Below are 16321 nucleotides of genomic sequence, written 5' to 3'. Positions count from 1 at the left end.
GGGGGGGGGGGGGGGGGGATCAGGCCAGGAAGCAAACTTTCCTTATCAGATGAGCGATATTTATTTCAGTCGGAGCTCGGCTTCAATCTCGCTAACTCGACTCTGGAAACACGCTCATGACGCACATCCACCAACGACAATCGTGCCAGGCCACGGTACAGCGTACCAGGCCAAGGCAGGCGAGCCAAGGCAGAAAAAAATTCTCCCTGTCGCGGTTAGCCGAAGTGCCGCCATAAAGCAATTGGCCAACCGAGGGACGAGAAGAGAGACAGAGAGCCGAACAGACGAGAAAAGCGTTCGGACAGTTTCAGCCGACGACAAGCAGAGAACCATGAAGGACCAAGACACGCCGGCCGAAGCCGGGCCACTCGTTCCTCCAGGAACACGACGCCTGCACATGCAAACGCTACAACTCAGCGAACTTCATGCGCTTTACACCATACGCCAATGAGAACGAGCGGCCGGCCGTACGCATTCGAGTACCGACTTGGTGGAGCATCGTCGAGCAAACCAGGCACGGGTTGTCTGCAGAGCTCGGCGCGATGGTGTGCGAAGCGAAGCGAGGCTGCAAGAACTTCGCGCGTGACCCGGCCAATAGCAAGCCGGGATTCCAGATGCGTAGAAGGCGAGGAAAAGGACAAGGAAGCTCGTCCACGCCGTCTTGAAGTGGTTCAACATCAGATAATATTTTTCCACACTCGCGCTCGGATCAGATAAGAATTCAAGCTACGAAAAAATTTGACGTGATTTCATTTCGGTTCAAGTACAGTAGCGCAAAACCACACTTGGATCGGAATGCGGCGGGCCGCACCTACCAAAAACCAAAGTTTGCCAAGACTTAGCGCGAGTTGAATTTCAGAGCCGCTTTTCATGAATCACCAATTGTAAACGTCCAAGTCGGATCTGATAAGCCCTTTTTCTCATTTTGTTTTCCCGTCCGCTTCCATCTTGGTCTTCTTGCTCTCTGCATGCGCAGCTTGGATGAATCACGCACAAGCATGTCTCACTTCCTCAAAAACAACCCCAGCGGAACAACAGTGGTCTTGAAAGAAGATCCGTGTTCTGTGTCTTCTTGCTGCCTTGCTGACTCTTGCGTTTTCGGTAGGACCGCTATCGCCCGTTGCCCTTGCTCCTCCCCAAAAGCCTCCGTAGAGCTGCCAAGCTGCATCGTTAAAAACCCTCCGAAGCATCACTCTCGTCGCATGACAGTGTTTGTACTTCGCCATGGCTTCTTGCTTCGCACGTCGACGGGCTTGACGGCCTTTGCCTTGATGCATTTGATTCGGTCGCACATCTGCTGCACAACAATTGCAGTGGCCTCGTCGTAAAAAAGCACACTTGATGTCGATCAGATTGAGGAGCATGATCGCAGATCCTTCCTATCCCGCAGAGCACCTGAGCCTACCTGTCTCTAGCTTTCAAGGTCTTCATCCGCAATGGTCCGCCCTGAAGCGAGCACATCGGCCCTCCCTGTGTCCGACAACTCATAGCGACGCCTGCACTTCAACGCGAGCTCATCCACCAAGGACAGCGGTTGTCACCTGACGAACACTCTTGACACATTTCTCCAAAGTGGTTAGACCATGTCTGCAATGCACGAAAAGAGGCCAGACATCGGCTCCACCAAAAGCCAGAAAATTTCAACCAGAGACTCTTGCGTGTGTCTGCGAGCTTTGCAGCAAATCATAAATTGCGTTTGCAAGTCAGGCCGCGGCGCATGGCTGCGCAGCATCTTTGCCTTTCGAAACAGGGTATACAGGTACGCATGCTGCACTTAGGCAGACAGAGCAGCCTCATTCAAAAATTCAGCCTGCCGCATGGTCAATTCCATCTCAAGCACTTCGCACTCTTCCTGCAGTGCGTCGCGCTCCTCTATCACCGACTTATACGCTGTTTGCGCCAGCCCTTCGCGACTAGCTAGACGCTCCACCTCCTTGCGCAGCGAGTCGAGTCGATCCGCTTTGCCACCCTGTTCTTCCCTACTCAGTCGCTCGAACGTTTCGCGCGAGATCGCCGCTTCTTGCAGCGACTTGAACTGCTCCTTGACCGAAGTCGATAGCGCCTCGCTCCTCGCCTGATATCCACCTAGCACCTTTGACAGCATTTTCTCGCCCTTGGCCGCCTGTGACGCTGCCCCCGCCATCCTACTGCGTGCCGTTTCCAACTGCTCGATCAGCTGCGCCTTGTCGTTTCGCGCCTCCTGCCATCGCCTCTGAAGCGCATCTTCCAGATTCTGCATGCCCGCCTCGTCATCGTCTAGCGAAGCTCCCACCAGTCGTTTCAGCACCTCGTGGTTCGCACCAGGAAAACCAAGCTGCTCTGCCAGCTCTGCACGCATCAGCTCTCGCGCCGCTGCCAACGAAGCGTCGGAGAGCGTCTCGAGCTGCACCGACTCGGGCTCAGGATGCTTGCCTCCTGCGATAGGATACATGTTGGCGTCGTGATGCAAAAGTCTGGCCGTCTCGCGTGCGACGAGAAGCTCGACGCGATTGCGATGGCGCGATTCGATTTGCTCGTCTAGGCGTGCCAAATCCACTCCTGCCGGTCGTGGGAGGTTGCGACGGACGACTTGACTGCGACGCGCCTCCGCCTTCGCCTCTTCCTCAGCGGCTTGGCGAGCGAGTCTGGCATCTCGTTCCGCCGCATCCTCTTCGCTCACTGCGACAATATCGTCGAGACCGTCCGAAACGGATTGTGGTTCGGCGGTCTCTTCGTCGACTACAATGTCAAAGTCGTTCTTCGGCGCGGGCAGGGATGACAAACTCTGCCTCAGGTGAGACTGAGCCAGGTTGCGTGCCCTTTTGAGGTCCCTCGGTGTCTCGTAGCCAGCTTGAATTCTGTCCTCGACATTGAGACCGAGGTTGTCACGGAATAGCGTCCTCTGTGGCGTGCCGGATCCTGCCTGAGATCTCGAGTCTCCCGCTGAGGCTGGCGTCTGACCGTTCCGCAGACCAGGCGTCAAGAGCGGGTTGGGAGTCTGGGGAACAAATGTTCCGGGTGTCTGCGCACCTGATGACTGCGACGATCTGAGATCGACATTGGCGTCTCCAAGAAGCGGAGTCTGCGCAGAAGACATGAGACGGAGGTCTCTCGCTTGTGCCATGACAGAGTCTTCGTGGGCTGCGACCTGAGGAGTGCGAGCGGATTGGGCGGATTCGAGCGCCGAGTAGTTCTCGAGGAGGCCATGGGTAGCATCGCTCGGACCGTCTTCGACCAAAGAGCGTGCACGCTCACCTGCCTGGCCGATCTTGACGATGGCTTCGAGTTCATCCTGACCGACTTGAGCGGCGGGAAGATTGAGTTTGCGACGCTTTGTGATCTGTTCAGCTTCTTTGAGCTTGCGGATCTGCTCCTCGTTTCGACCTGCGACGGCCTGCTTGGCTTGCTTGTTCTTCTCCTCCGCTTCACGCTGACGTTTGTTCTTGGTGGGATCATCGGGACCAGCATTTCGGTCGTTGAGCTCCTGCAGCGTTTTGCCGACAGGTGCCTTGTAGGACTTGTTAGCCTCTGCGCTGGTATCGTAGAAGCCTGGAAGCGGCTTCTTCTCGAAGGGAACATCGGCATTGTAGTCGATGGTGCCCTTTTTCTGCTTTTGCTTGATGTTGATACCGGCAGCCTTGAGTTCTCTGCGCTTCTGCAGCATGGCGAGACGACGAGCCTCGTCAAGGGCACGCTCTCGGGCTTTGCGCTTGGCCTTCTTGCCTTGGGTATTGGCGAGACGTGCACGTGCTTCTGAGAGCATCTCCTTTTCATCCTCGTCCATGTCGATAGGGTCGGGCCTGGCGGGCTTTGTTTCTGGATCGGGATCGATCTCTCCGGGACGCAGACGGCGGACATCGTCTGCGCTCGGAACGGCTTCACCGGTACCCGTGAGGCCGAGAGAGCTGGAGCCAGCTTGATTGTCTTGGGCCTCGGCCTCGTCGAGGAGCCTCTGGTAGCGTTCGAGACACTGATTGGCGGTCCTGCCAACGAGCGGGGCTATTGTGCGCCATTGTGTGGGCATGAGCTTGGCAAGGTGGAGAAGCTTCTCGTCTTCGTCTTTGGACCACTCGGTCTTTTTGATGGAAGGATCGAGCCATTCGTACCATCTTGCTTTGCACTGCTTGGGGGTCTTGCGTACTAGAAGCGAGGAGATACGCGCCCACTGATTCATGCCATACTTGGAGATGGCAGCTTTGAGAATCTCGTCCTCCGTGTTCTTCCAGACACCACCTTTGATGATAACGCGAACCATGATGCCGGAAAGAGGCGTTGGCCGCTGGTGACGAAGAGCAACGTTGGTGAGCGACGAAAGTCGTATGCTAATCGGATGACAGACTGAGTGCGCGACCGAGGCTGTCGAGCACAGCTCGGTACGTTTGTGTAGAAGACAGCTTAGCTGGACTCGAAGAGGATGGCCGTTGGTGAGTACGAGATCGTGTGCCAAGGTGGAGAAGCCTACCAAAAGTGTCAAGTTCCAATCCGAAATCCGTGAAGCGAATGAGCGAAAGATTATAATTATGTAATGCGTAGGTAAAGATTGGACGAGCTGCGAAAATTTCGGTTCACTCAATGTGAGATCACCGATGAATTTCAAGGTGGTGAGTTAGCATTCGGGTTCGGCGCTCCTCGACAACATTGCACAGCTCGCGTTTACCCCCCCTACTTTGAGGCTGTGTATCCATATCTGGTCTCATCTCGTTTGACAATGATCAGCCTCAAGATTCTGACTAGCGCCGGATTAGAGCACATCCGTTGTAGAAGATGGGAGCGAGAAACGCGGATGATCGTGGATACCCTTTTACGAAGTTAAAAGGGGGCAACGCAAAGTTGGCCGACCAGGCAGCCACGATTTTGCGACCGGAAAGCAATAAACGGATGGGCTGTGCGGAAAGGAGACTAACTCGATGGATCACTTGGCTCGAAATTCTGCACAGTACACCAGGACATTGAGCCAGCCATTGAGCCCATTGGAGGGCCTGGGAAGGGGGCGCGAGCATTGAACCCCGAAGAAAGGACGTCGAGGATCGATGCACCATGACCGTGATTTCTTGCTCTCGATCTCGGGGCCTGACCATCGCAATCAAATCAGTCTCGAAGCGAGGTGCCGTATGCGACCTGCTTTGTACACCAAGCAACCGATCAATCATGTGTGCGCGACGAAGAGCCTCCGTCCGCAACCACAAGAATACAGTAGATGACACAGCTCCTGCGAGTACACTAGCCCGACTGGCGATACAGTCGCTCCCACCTGCTGTCGACATCCATTGGCACTCTGGAGAAGGGTCACCCTGATGCTTTCGGCGGGCTTCTTTGACGGCGGCTCGAGCGTGGGTAAGTGAGGAATTACGGTAAAGCGGCAAATCCCCAGGACGGGACCTTTCACTCCGGGGCCATTGGGCCAAAAGTAACACTTTTCTCACGGTGGAAGCCGAGCCGACGACGCGGCTTGACGCGCGTCTTGGAAACGGTCACGAATTTTCGAAATCTTTTCTTGACCTCGGGGAGTGCAGGCAATCTCGATGAGGGGAGACACCAAGGAAGAGGACAACTTTGAAATCGACACCCTATCGGATTTGTATTGGGAATCAAATCACAAATTGAAATTCGATTACACTCAAGAAGCGAGGCTCGAGCGTCGAATGTCACATATTCAAATCTGAACCCCCTGATTTTGGCTCGATTGTGCAACGGTAGGCGGGTGCGAGCCCCATTCTCGATGAATGCAAGGTGCATGTCGGAGTCGCAAGAGCGAGATTACAACTTTGCTGCGGCGCTAGGGAACTGCCCGCTCAGGTCGCCTCAAGCCTGCAAATGGCGTTGCCGACGTCCCGCTTGTTAGTCACAGCTGCCCCCTTGCGAGCGTCGATGGCCAAGTTCCTGTACAGACTAGACAATACAGCATCGCAGCTTGACAAGCATGTCATGAGACGCGAGCGGGAACAAGAAGCGGGCGAACGGCATCGCGTCACCGACAAAAGAGGAGCAGCGGAAGGCGCGATCGCATTCGCCGGGCCGCCCGTGTCAAGGTCGAGGAGAGGACCACAAAAAAAAAAGAAGAAAAAAAGAAAGGGGCGGCTTACGGGCCCCCCTTTGTCTCGCTGCCTTGGTCTGTGAATTCGAACGCGGAGACTCCGTTCCAGTCAGTCACGGTGACACAAAGGCGGAGGGGCGCCGACTGAGGCTGAACTTCGAGATTGATCTGTTTCAGTGTTGCACTTGACTCTGCTTTTCGGTACGCCATGGCACCAAGCTACAGTAGTCTCTGGTCTCTTTGTGCTATCATCGTCTCTTCCTGCCTCCGACCCTCCATCTCATCTCATCTCATCTCATCCCATCGTCTTGCTCATCTTTCCGTTTGTTGTTCATCACCTTCTCCTCATTTCTCTCTTGGCTCCCTTCTCATCTCGTTCCCGTGCCGTTGCTTTTCGCATTGCATAGACCGCGTCGACTTTATCATCGCTCTCAACCCGCTTCGCCGTCTCCTCATTACGGCTCGCAACGTCAGCATCTCTCATTCCCCGGCATACGACCCACCGTTATTGCATTTGTCATCAGTGCCTCAAGCAGCTTGCTACAGTCTGCACCACTGCCTTGACGTCACCTTCTTCATCCCCTCGCCAGTTTGTGTAGCTGATCGACCGGTTTCGTCGGCTTCTCACGCTCAACTCGTTCATCCCTGTCTCGCTCCGGCAGCGAATCTTCTTCATCGCAATCGGCCCTTCTGCTCTGGTAGCTAAAGCGCTCTCCCTCCTTCCGACCAACAACAACATCGTCATCTCCCCTCTTCCAGCACATCCTCCATATCATCGTAAGACGCAATGATCAACAACTCGCCTTCCTTCTCTCCCGAGTCTTCTTCGCCGCAACCACCTTCTTGGGCCTCGATGGATGCTCACTCCCACATTCCTGTCTCGCACACTCTCCTCGAGCATCCCAACCCTGCTGCTTTCCAGCCCATGCTCAACAGCGCCTTCCAATCCCCATTCCACCCCACTCTCGGCGCTCCACCCGCCATGCTTGCGCAGCCGTCCATGTACGCTCCCAACACGCTCAACACTTTTTGGAAGCCTAGCCCTTCTGGACAGCTTGTTAAGATGGAACCCACCAATGATGTCTTTGCGCCCCATGACTTTGCTGCTTTCCCCGGCTCCCAGCCCATGATGGCCAGCATGAGTCTTCCCAACTACGCAACCCACGCTCCCGACAGGCGATTCAACTTTTCCGATGCAGAGTCCTTCTCTTCCGTCGCGTCCCCAAGCTCCACCTCGGACGCTTCCTCTCGCCCGTCCTCCGCCAAGAGAGGCTCGAAGCGCAAGAACGTCGATGTGCCTGCCGCTGTCGCCACACCCGAAGCAGCCGCCGACACCGCCAAAGCATCCAAAAAGGCGTCCCGCCAAACCGGTCAGCGACGCCCACCTCCTTCTGCGTCTCATGTTACCGAGTCCGGAAAACCTTTCCCCGTCATTGACACCTCGGCCAAGCACTCGAGCCTGTTTGTCGCTCCCGACACCTCTGGCCTCACCAAGCGCGAGGCCCGTCTCGTCAAGAATCGTGCAGCCGCTTTCCTTTCGCGACAGCGCAAGCGTGAGCAGTTCGAAGAGATGGAGATCAAGTGCAAGGGCATCTCGATGCTCGTTTGGCGTATGTGGGAGGCCATCGCTGGCAACGATGCCGATGTCGACCGCATCAACGAAACCCCTCTCGCCGCCGTGCTCGCCAATGAAGAGCCCATGGCCCGCCTTTGCCTTGAAGAGGTCATCGCCAAGAAGGGCGCCTCCATTGCACCTACCGCCGACGAACTCGAAGGCACCCCTGCCCCCGAACTGCCCCCTCACCTCGCCTCTCACTCTGCCGCAGCTGCGCCTGCTCCAGCGCCCGCTCAGGCTGCTTCCTCCGCCGAGCTCGAACAGGCGCGATCGGAGCTCACTGCTTCTCTGCAGCGCGAGAACGAGCTGCTGGCTCAGCTCGACGCGCTTCGTGCTAGCGTCGCCAACGTACAGAGCTCCCTTCCGGTTGCGGACTTCCACTCCATGGACGTTACCGCCACCCATGCAAGCCTGGCTGCCAACATGGGCGTCACATCCATGCCCTTCAAGGGAGTCCAAGCTGCCGAGCTTCCACTCTTTGTGCCCGAGTCACCGCTGTCCAAGTTCACTCTCGGTGGCGATGCATACAACACGGCCATGAAGCTCGATGCCTCGCACACTGCTAACTTTGACCTGTCAAAGACCCCGACCTTGGCCATGTTCTCCGAGAACGCCCTTCGCAGCCGATCGGCTCAACAGTACGGCAGCATTGGCAACGTGGCTGCGACAGGAATGGGTCTCGGTCTCGACTACCGATTCCCGTGTGCTTCGGCGCCCTCTTCGCCCTCAACAGCCTCGACGTCTTCCTCTTCGATCGAAAGCAGACAGTCGCGCGCCAACTCCCTGGTCAGTCGCCACACTGCATCGCCAGGCAAGGCTCCCAGCACCCTGGCTTCGGTGTTGCTCTTGGCAGGCATGTCGTTGATGGGTGTCGGTCCATCTGCCAATGAGCTCGCTACTGCCGAGGCATCCGCAAATGTCGCCACGACTCCTGCTCGTAAGCAGGCCCGCGCCAGTCGGAGGCCTGCCGGCAAGGCCAACCAAAACGAGCGTGCTGCATCCACACCTGCCGCTGGACAGCCTTCGTCCCACCTCAGTGATGACGATCTTCTGATGGAGATGGGTCTCGACTCTGCCTCGCTCTCTGATGATGACGATCTTTCCAGCGGTGCATGCATGCAAAGCGGATCCGCGCTTGCCGTGTCTTGCACGTAGAGACGCCGGCCCAGCTCAGCTCAGCGCTGCGCAGCGCACTCCCTACTTTATGACGACAGGAGCGTGTACATCTCGTTCTTGATCCCACCTAATGACGCCAGAGTCTCTTGCAGACCTCACGATCTAAGTTCCTTTGTATTATGACCTTGCATCCCCCTCTCTTCCTCTCTCTCTCCTCTCTTTCTCGGTCCCGGAAACTGTATTATTCCTACCACCCTCTCCATCATCGCCTTTCAACGGCTGGAGCCGCGGATAGCTCCCCGCTCGATCCGCGTCATTTCTTCCGGGAGCTGGTCTCTCTTAAGATGGCCTCATCGACATGTTGCGGGCTGTTCCGATCCATGCTTTGGCGAAAGTAGCTTGTCTTTGGATCGTTTCGTTTCGATTTCTGAATCCATCCCTCTGCCCTTCCTCTCTTTTCAGCGGGAGGGAGGGTATTTGATCGGGCATGGTATCTCTTTTGTTGTTCTTTCTTCCCCCGCTCTCCGTTGCTCTTCTCGATTTTGCCGGCTATCCTGTTCCCATCTTGCAAATTTCGAGAGAATGAATTCTCTTTTCTCACTTTGTTGCTGGCTGTGTGATGTGTGAAAAAGTGGGGGACGGGAGGTGAGAGAATGAACGGATGAGGGGAGGGGGTGGTGCATCTTGCGCCTTTGGTGCGAAGTTGATGCAGAAAGACTGTCGAACTTGAGAGTTGCGAGGAATGTGACCAAGAAGACGGGTGTGGTAGCTGTTTGTCGATCTGGTTGTTGAAGGTGCTGTTTGACAGAGGGTGAATTCAGCCGCTCTGTGCACCAAAACAGAACATTCACAATGGCCTCAGATGGATCACACATTGGTCGAGGAGGAAAGATTTCGCACAACGCAGCTGTCTTTTTGAATCAAACTGTATTCGCGAACCCGCAGCTTCGGATGTCGCAGCTTTGATGCAAATTCAATCGACATCATCGTCGTTCTCCTCGTCATCATCTTCATCATCGTCGTCGTCATCGCTGACGACTTCGCCTTTCTCCCTGAGCCTAGCCTTGTCCTTCTTCCGCTTCTGAGTTAGCTCCTCTAGCAGTACGAGCAGGTCTTCGTTTTCCTTGCTGATTTCTTCCTTTTCCTTCTTGAGTGTGTCCAACTCCTTCTCCGCTGTCGTCGTCGAAGGTTTCTTGGAGGAGGAAGCGGTCTTTTCGAGCGAGGCGATCTTGCTTGTGAGGTCGGACGTCTCTTTCGAGTGGGACTCGCGGAGTGCGGTGAGCTGGGTTGCCAACTCGCTCTTTTCCGCAGCGAGCTTGTCGAGGGACTTCAGCTTGTTTTGGAGTTCGGTTTTTTCCTTGGACACCTTCTCCAGGTCTTTCACCTTCTTCTCGAGCTCCGTCTTTTCTTTGGTGACCTTGTCGAGCGACGCGAGCTTCTTCTCGAGATCAGCCTTTTCCTTCGACACCTTCTCCAGGTCTTTCAGCTTCTTCTCGAGCTCGGCTTTGCCCTTGCTCGACTTTTCCAGCTCGACGAGCTTCTTCTCGAGCTCAGCCTTGTCCTTGGCGAGCTTTTCGTGGTCTTTGAGCTTGGCCTGCAGCTCGCTCTTCTCTTTGCTCGATTTCTCCAGCTCCTTGACCTTCTTCTCCAGCTCTCCCTTCTCCTTGCTCACCTTTTCGAGATCTTTGATCTTTTTCTCCAACTCGTTCTTCTCCTTGGTCACCTGTTCAAGACCCTGCAGTTTGGCTTCCAACGCCTTCTTCTCCCCCCGCAACTTCTCCGCCTCCTTCGCTCCACTCTCACCCACACCCTTCGCTTCGCCCCTCGAGCTCTCGAGCTGCTTCTCCAGCTCCGACACTTTCGACTCCAATCCGTTCCGCGCGGATTTGATCGTCTCGAGCTCGCTGGTCGACGCGGTCGCAGCTTCGAGATCGGACTGCAGCTTGGGCAGCGTGGAGAGTTGGACCTCGAGTGCAGAGTTCTTCTCCTTCAAGGTCGTGATTTCCTTCTGCAGTTCCGTCGGCTCTGCACCGCTCGACTCTGCACCGTTGGCCGTAGTGGCGGTGGTGGAGTTCGCCTCCAGACTCGCAATCTTGGCCTCGAGACTCGCGATCATCTCCGCCCTCTGACCAGCCAACTCCCGCACCTCGATCAGATCCTTCATCGCCGCTCCCCCTCCCGCACCCTCACCCTTCGAAACTTCATCGTGCTTCTTCTTCAGTTCATCGAAACCCTTCTGCAGCGCCGCGAACTCCTTCGCCGAAGGCTTGCCCGCGGAAACGCGCGCCATCTCCGAAGTGAGCTGCAGCAGTCTTCCGTTGCTCTCCTCTTCCCTCGCCTGGGTCTCGTTCAGCGTGGCGGACAAGGCATCGTGTCTTGCTTGCAGTTCAGCGAGAGCCGATGCGTGGGCGGTCTTCAAGGACTCCGCTTCCGAACGAGCAGCTTCCAGTTGAGGTGCATGGGTGTCCAGCGCCTCCCTCGCCGCGCTCAGCTCCGCCTGCAGCTCGGCAACCTGCTTCGAATGCACCTCGTTCAACTCCTCGACCTTTTTCTCCAGCACCTCGATCTCCCTAGCCTGTTTGCCGACGGTATCGCGCAACGCTTCTACCTGACGGTGTGCGTCCGCCAGCTCGGCAGGCATCGCGGCGTGGAGCGCCGAGCTCGACTTGGGATCCACCGTGATGCATTTGGCGACGAGCGTGGAGTTGGCACGCCAGAACTCGACGAACGTCCAGTCGAACCAGAGACCGGCACGACGACGTTTGGAGAGGTGGCCGAGGCCGTTGACTTCGAGGTCTCGGTCGGCGGCGTCCTCGTCCGCTTTGGATTTGTCGTCCGATGAAGGTGTTTCGAGGGTAGATGGTTGCGTCGTGGAGGAGGGATCTGCGGAAGAAGCTTTTGCCGCGGCGGCGGCGGCGGCAGCAGCAGCCGCAGCAGCTTTCGCCTCTGCGATCTGCTTCGCTCGCAGCTCATCCGCTTCCTGCTGCTCTTCCACCTCGATCAGCCTCTCCAAAACGTCCGGCGTCACCTCTCGGAACCTGGGGTCCTCCGCAATCCGGTTGATACGCACGGCAAACTGATCCGCACCGATCCTCGAATGCAAGATCGGATGCATCGTCTCCCTCGTCACCGCCACCTTGCCCGGATCCGTATCGAACTCGTACGCCACCCCGAGCAAGAACGCAGCCAGACCCTGAATCAGCGGATCCACACCAGACGACTGCGCCACGGGCTGGATCACCGCTTGAAGCGTCGCCGACTCGGACAAGAAGTCGCGCACGCTGAGCGGCGAGTCGTGCAACCACACGGAAAGCAGCACGAGGTAGCCCACCATGACGCGCGTCCAGTCTGCAGCCGAGAACGAGGTGGAGGAGACGGTGGCACCCATGGCAGAGGCACGTTCTTTGCGGACGGCGTCGGCTAGCTCGCGCTCGGACAAGGTGAGGTTGCCGACGATGACCTGAATAAGCGACGAAGGTGCGTCGTCATCGTCGTCATCATCGTCATCGTCGTTCTCCTTTTCAACTCGAACGTGCTTGATGACGGCGCCATCCGGACTGATGGCGATGGAGCGTGCGGCTGCTTTAGCAGTTTCGCTTCCACGAACGAGGTATGAGAAGAGCATGGCAGAAACGAGGTGCTTGTAGGCGTCGGCGTGCTCGGAAGTAGCCTGTGTAGAAGGATTCTGCGTGATACCCTCGAAGAGGGTCTTGCCCGCGGCCGAGGCTTGGTGCGTGCTGGTCTCGCCGTCAGCTTGCGGAAGCATTCCGTTGATGATGGCGAGACGCGCATCCATGTTGTCGGCGACGTAAGCGCGGAAGCAAGCGACAGCAGCACCTCTAAGGCCGAGCCCGCCCTTTGCACCAGATGTGCCGATTGCGAGCTCGACGAGGCTCACGACTGCAGGTCTCGGCTCCGCTCGGGTAAAAGCAGGTTCTGTCGGAGCTGCATACGCTGGATCCTGAGCAGCCTCCTCCTGACCATCGGCGGCATTCGTCTCGGGAGCGCTAACGAGCTTGACCGGCTGTACCAGCAAGGAAGACAGAAGATCCTGGTTTGCTCTGGATGCCTGCATGAGGGAAGCCGAGACATGCAGCGCCTGCGATTTGAGCGAAGCAGGGGCGGTGGAAGCGAGAGCGAGGTCGAGCAGGCACTTTGTCATTCCGCACTGCAGAAGGGCGCCCTGATTGGCACGTCGACCCTCGCCCTGACCGCCGATGAGCAAAGCAGCAATGTCGAGCACGGTCTTGGCGTTGACGACCTTCTGATGATCCCAATCTTGAAAGCAAAAGGCTTCGAGTTGGCGCGCATACTCGTGTTCGGCGTGCTTGGAGGGGAACTCGTTGTTGGGCGGAGTGGGAGGATAGAAGAGCAGCGGTGCAAGCATGGGGATGGAGAGCGTCTCGCGGAAGTAGTTCTGGTTGGAGACGTTGTAGCGCAAGAGCGCTTCGAGACCGTCGAGGGCGTCTTGAACGATGACGCCGCCTTCGATCCTGCCTTCGGCGGCGCAAACGTCGAGGAGCTTTTCGAAAGCGCCTTCGAAGGCGACGAGCTTCTGAATGTCTGCATTGCCAAACACGAGGTGTGGAAGGAGGAGGAGGGCTTCGTTACGAACAATCTCTGCGGACGAGCCAGCGCCTTCTGCGAGACACTCGAGGATGGCACCGCATCCTCCTGGCGCAACGAGGACATGATCCTGTACTCTGTGTGGCCTGTTGCGTAGCAAGGAGCCGAGAAGCTGCAGCGAAGCGAAACGAGTGTAAAAGGCACGATCGGGCGCTAGAAGTGGCAGAAGACAATGAAGCGGGCCGGGCTCTTGCAAGAAGATGTCGGTGTGAAGAAGCCCGGAAGGTGGACCTTGATCTTGTTGCTTTCGCTTGTTCTGCGCTTGTTGTCCCTGCGCTGCTGATGAAGCTTGAGCAGCCTCTGGCGATTGGACCTCGCACAGCGTGATGCAGCATTCGATCAAAGCCCTCGCGATGTCCTCATCCTTTGCGTCCCGTTGCAATGATGTGAGCAAGGCTGGCAGTGCATGTTGACCTACAGCGCGGTTATGATCCCTGCTGAGACCCTTGAGAGAGAGAACTGCAGCCCTGCGATCTTCGGTGGTGAGTTGAAGCTCATCTGCCTTTGTGAGTCGTTCTGCGAGGGTGGTTATGGTGTTGACGGCCGACTGATTGGCTCCTGGCTTGGAGAGCTGCGAGTACTGCTGGCGCAGGATGTTGAAGCCGTGGAGCATGATGCAGGAGGCGTGGACGTCACGAGCCCGAGTGAGGGATCGTGATTGTCGAGATATGTGTGTGGACAGGAGGATGAAGGGATGATGGTGAGAAGACAGAGTGACACCTTGAGAATTTGGGAATTGCTTCGTGCGCCGACCTTGAAACGACGCCGACAGCACAGCGAAACGCGGTCGGATCTATCCGATTCATTTTGGACTCAGAGAGGAAATCGGGCGCAATTGAGATTCGATCCACCGATGCCTTGACTGCATACACCGACGACAAAGCACGGATCCCACTCCACCAGGCGCACGCGATACGACAAAGGTACCTTTCGAGATGTATGAGGTGTATTGCAGCGGCAGCAGCAGTTTACTGAGCGCGCAAATATGCTTTCGAGACCAGATTATGTACAGACAACAAACGAGAACAATGCAAGCGAGACGAGTATCGACGGAAACCCCAACAGGAAACAAGCCAAACACGAATCTGTGCTTAGAAGTCCATGTCGGCGTTGCTGCCGGTGCTCGGAGCCGGTGAGCCAGGGATGATGGCCTGTCTCAAACCGGACCTGTTGGCGAAGAGTGCTGTGGGCTTCGCCTTCATGTGGTGCTTCTTCTTGGCGAGGTTGAGTTTGGACGTCACGGGGCTCAACTGTGCATCTGTAGGCGAGTAGAAGCTGTTGGCTGCTGCAGCACGTGCTGCCAGCGGTGCTGTTGCTTTGCGGTGACCTTCCTCTTCGGTCAGTGCCGAGATCTTGCCGTCTTGGGCTTTGCGCTTGAGGACGACGAGCGAGTGGACGTTCTTGACGGTGACGCCGTCGTCGGAGGAGAGGCTGAGCATGTGGTCGAGCACGATGGTACGGTGGGGCAGCGACTCGGGTGTCACGAGCAGACGCTGACGCAGGCTGCGCTGGGTGAAGGGTGCGAGCACCTGGGCGAACTTTGCCTTGATATTGCTGGGTCCCACCACTACGTCGCCAGTGGGGAGCGTGAGGATGGCCTCGTTGGCAAAGATGGAGAAGCACTCATCGCTGGGTGTGGCAGATGTGTAGAGCTGTCAAAATTGGGAAGACAAACTAGAATCAGATCTTGTTCAAGGCGATCGGTGTTGATCAAAGCTTGGGGCAACTTACTTGTCGGAGGGATTCGAGGAGGTTAGCTTCGTCGTGCATGGGCTGTCGCTCTGGAAGCAGCTTCGAGTGCTCGGGTGCAAGACCGGCGGCGTTGAGGCGGGTGTTGGATGCGTGGAACATACTTGATGATGGTGGCGATGACGATGGCGATGAGAAGAGGTGCGAGTGGTTGATGCTGAGCGTGCTTGCTTGTTGTTCGTCAAGTTGTCGAAGGTGGTGCCGAGTGGAAGAGATCAAGGTTCTTGAGGACGTCGAGGTGGTGATGAAGATGGTCTGAGTTGGAGCTTCACTCCAGACTCCTTTTATTGGAAGGACAAGTTTCGAGCAGGCAACCGAGTAGATTCTATCTTTGAGCGTTTCTACCTGACTCAAGCTCAATGGACCCTGAACTCGTTCAAAGCTTGGGAGACGCTCAAAGAGGCAACGCACGCACGCTTGAACTAGACTCTCGCACAGCAGCAGCCCTGAAAAGCGTGATGTCATGCACAAACCCACTGACGGGTTATGCTGCTTCTGTCACAACGCGTGCTGCTGCCTCGAAAAAATAAGAAGAAGGCTGGCTGGTTGATCAACATTCTACGCTTCATTCAATCAATTCGACCTCTCACTTTCCTTTTGCAGCGCCCTTCCCCGACGCTTCTCTTGCTGAACTCCAGTCATCCGTACGACATCGTCCCACCAGGCTCCATCTTGGTGATGCATATTCACCCTTTCACATTGCCACATGACTGTCCAGAGGCCGTCATGATGTCTGTGCTGGAAGAAGGACTACGATGGCCGTGCTTGACGTGTTGAGTCGCTGGCTTGGATCAACACACTAGAAATTCTGCCTCTCGTGGCGCGACCAACACCTTTCCACAATCACGTGGTTTCAGATCTGTTAGAGTACTGTCTCACACATTTCTTGCTTTTGAGGAAGCTGTCAGATTCCGCGTTAGCTGCATGAATGCCAGCTTTTGTCGTGGCGCACACACCATCTTCCTATTCACTCTCGAGAAGCTTCCTGCCGTTCGTATCAAAGGCGGCAGCAAGACCTTAGCCGCAATGCGTCAAGCAGAGCTTCAATCGCTGCTAGCGCCCATCCTCCCGACGGGAACACGTGTCACCAAAGCCACCCATCTGACCGACCTCTGGGCTGGATACGGACACATCTTTGGCATCCACCTCGAGCATCCACCTTCCTCCTCCTCCTCCTCCTCCTCCTCCTCCTCCTCCTCCTC

The 16321-nt window shown here is 56.5% G+C and overlaps 6 protein-coding genes across 6 annotated transcripts; 3 read left to right on the top strand and 3 right to left on the bottom strand.

The window, feature by feature from the left end:
• Positions 1 to 447: 447 nt before the first annotated feature.
• On the top strand, positions 448 to 1328 carry PHSY_005595 (non-ribosomal peptide synthetase; the record flags this gene model as incomplete). The annotated part of the gene is made up of 2 exons (XM_012336204.1): positions 448 to 545; positions 1106 to 1328. The coding sequence occupies 2 exons, from the start codon at positions 448 to 450 to the stop codon at positions 1326 to 1328; spliced, it is 321 nt and encodes a 106-aa protein (XP_012191594.1).
• A 446-nt stretch (positions 1329 to 1774) lies between these two features.
• PHSY_005594 (hypothetical protein) lies at positions 1775 to 4234 on the bottom strand (the record flags this gene model as incomplete). The annotated part of the gene is made up of 1 exon (XM_012336203.1): positions 1775 to 4234. The coding sequence occupies one exon, from the start codon at positions 4232 to 4234 to the stop codon at positions 1775 to 1777; it is 2460 nt and encodes an 819-aa protein (XP_012191593.1).
• A 1613-nt stretch (positions 4235 to 5847) lies between these two features.
• On the top strand, positions 5848 to 6804 carry PHSY_005593 (sulfite reductase beta subunit; the record flags this gene model as incomplete). Its single annotated transcript, XM_012336202.1, has 2 exons — positions 5848 to 5946; positions 6613 to 6804. 2 exons carry the CDS (start codon positions 5848 to 5850, stop codon positions 6802 to 6804), a joined length of 291 nt encoding a protein of 96 aa, XP_012191592.1.
• Positions 6805 to 6995: 191 nt separating this feature from the next.
• Positions 6996 to 8783, top strand: PHSY_005592 (hypothetical protein; the record flags this gene model as incomplete). The annotated part of the gene is made up of 1 exon (XM_012336201.1): positions 6996 to 8783. The coding sequence occupies one exon, from the start codon at positions 6996 to 6998 to the stop codon at positions 8781 to 8783; it is 1788 nt and encodes a 595-aa protein (XP_012191591.1).
• A 934-nt stretch (positions 8784 to 9717) lies between these two features.
• On the bottom strand, positions 9718 to 13983 carry PHSY_005591 (likely vesicular transport factor; the record flags this gene model as incomplete). Its single annotated transcript, XM_012336200.1, has 1 exon — positions 9718 to 13983. One exon carries the CDS (start codon positions 13981 to 13983, stop codon positions 9718 to 9720), a length of 4266 nt encoding a protein of 1421 aa, XP_012191590.1.
• Positions 13984 to 14461: 478 nt separating this feature from the next.
• On the bottom strand, positions 14462 to 15584 carry PHSY_005590 (hypothetical protein; the record flags this gene model as incomplete). The annotated part of the gene is made up of 2 exons (XM_012336199.1): positions 14462 to 15022; positions 15102 to 15584. The coding sequence occupies 2 exons, from the start codon at positions 15582 to 15584 to the stop codon at positions 14462 to 14464; spliced, it is 1044 nt and encodes a 347-aa protein (XP_012191589.1).
• Between the last annotated feature and the right edge of the window lie 737 nt (positions 15585 to 16321).

Source organism: Pseudozyma hubeiensis (assembly GCF_000403515.1).
Source record: "Pseudozyma hubeiensis SY62 DNA, scaffold: PHS52, whole genome shotgun sequence".
Taxonomy (NCBI): domain Eukaryota; kingdom Fungi; phylum Basidiomycota; class Ustilaginomycetes; order Ustilaginales; family Ustilaginaceae; genus Pseudozyma; species Pseudozyma hubeiensis.
The sequence above is the reverse complement of the archived record's forward strand: the minus strand, read 5'-3'. Positions and strand labels throughout refer to the sequence as shown.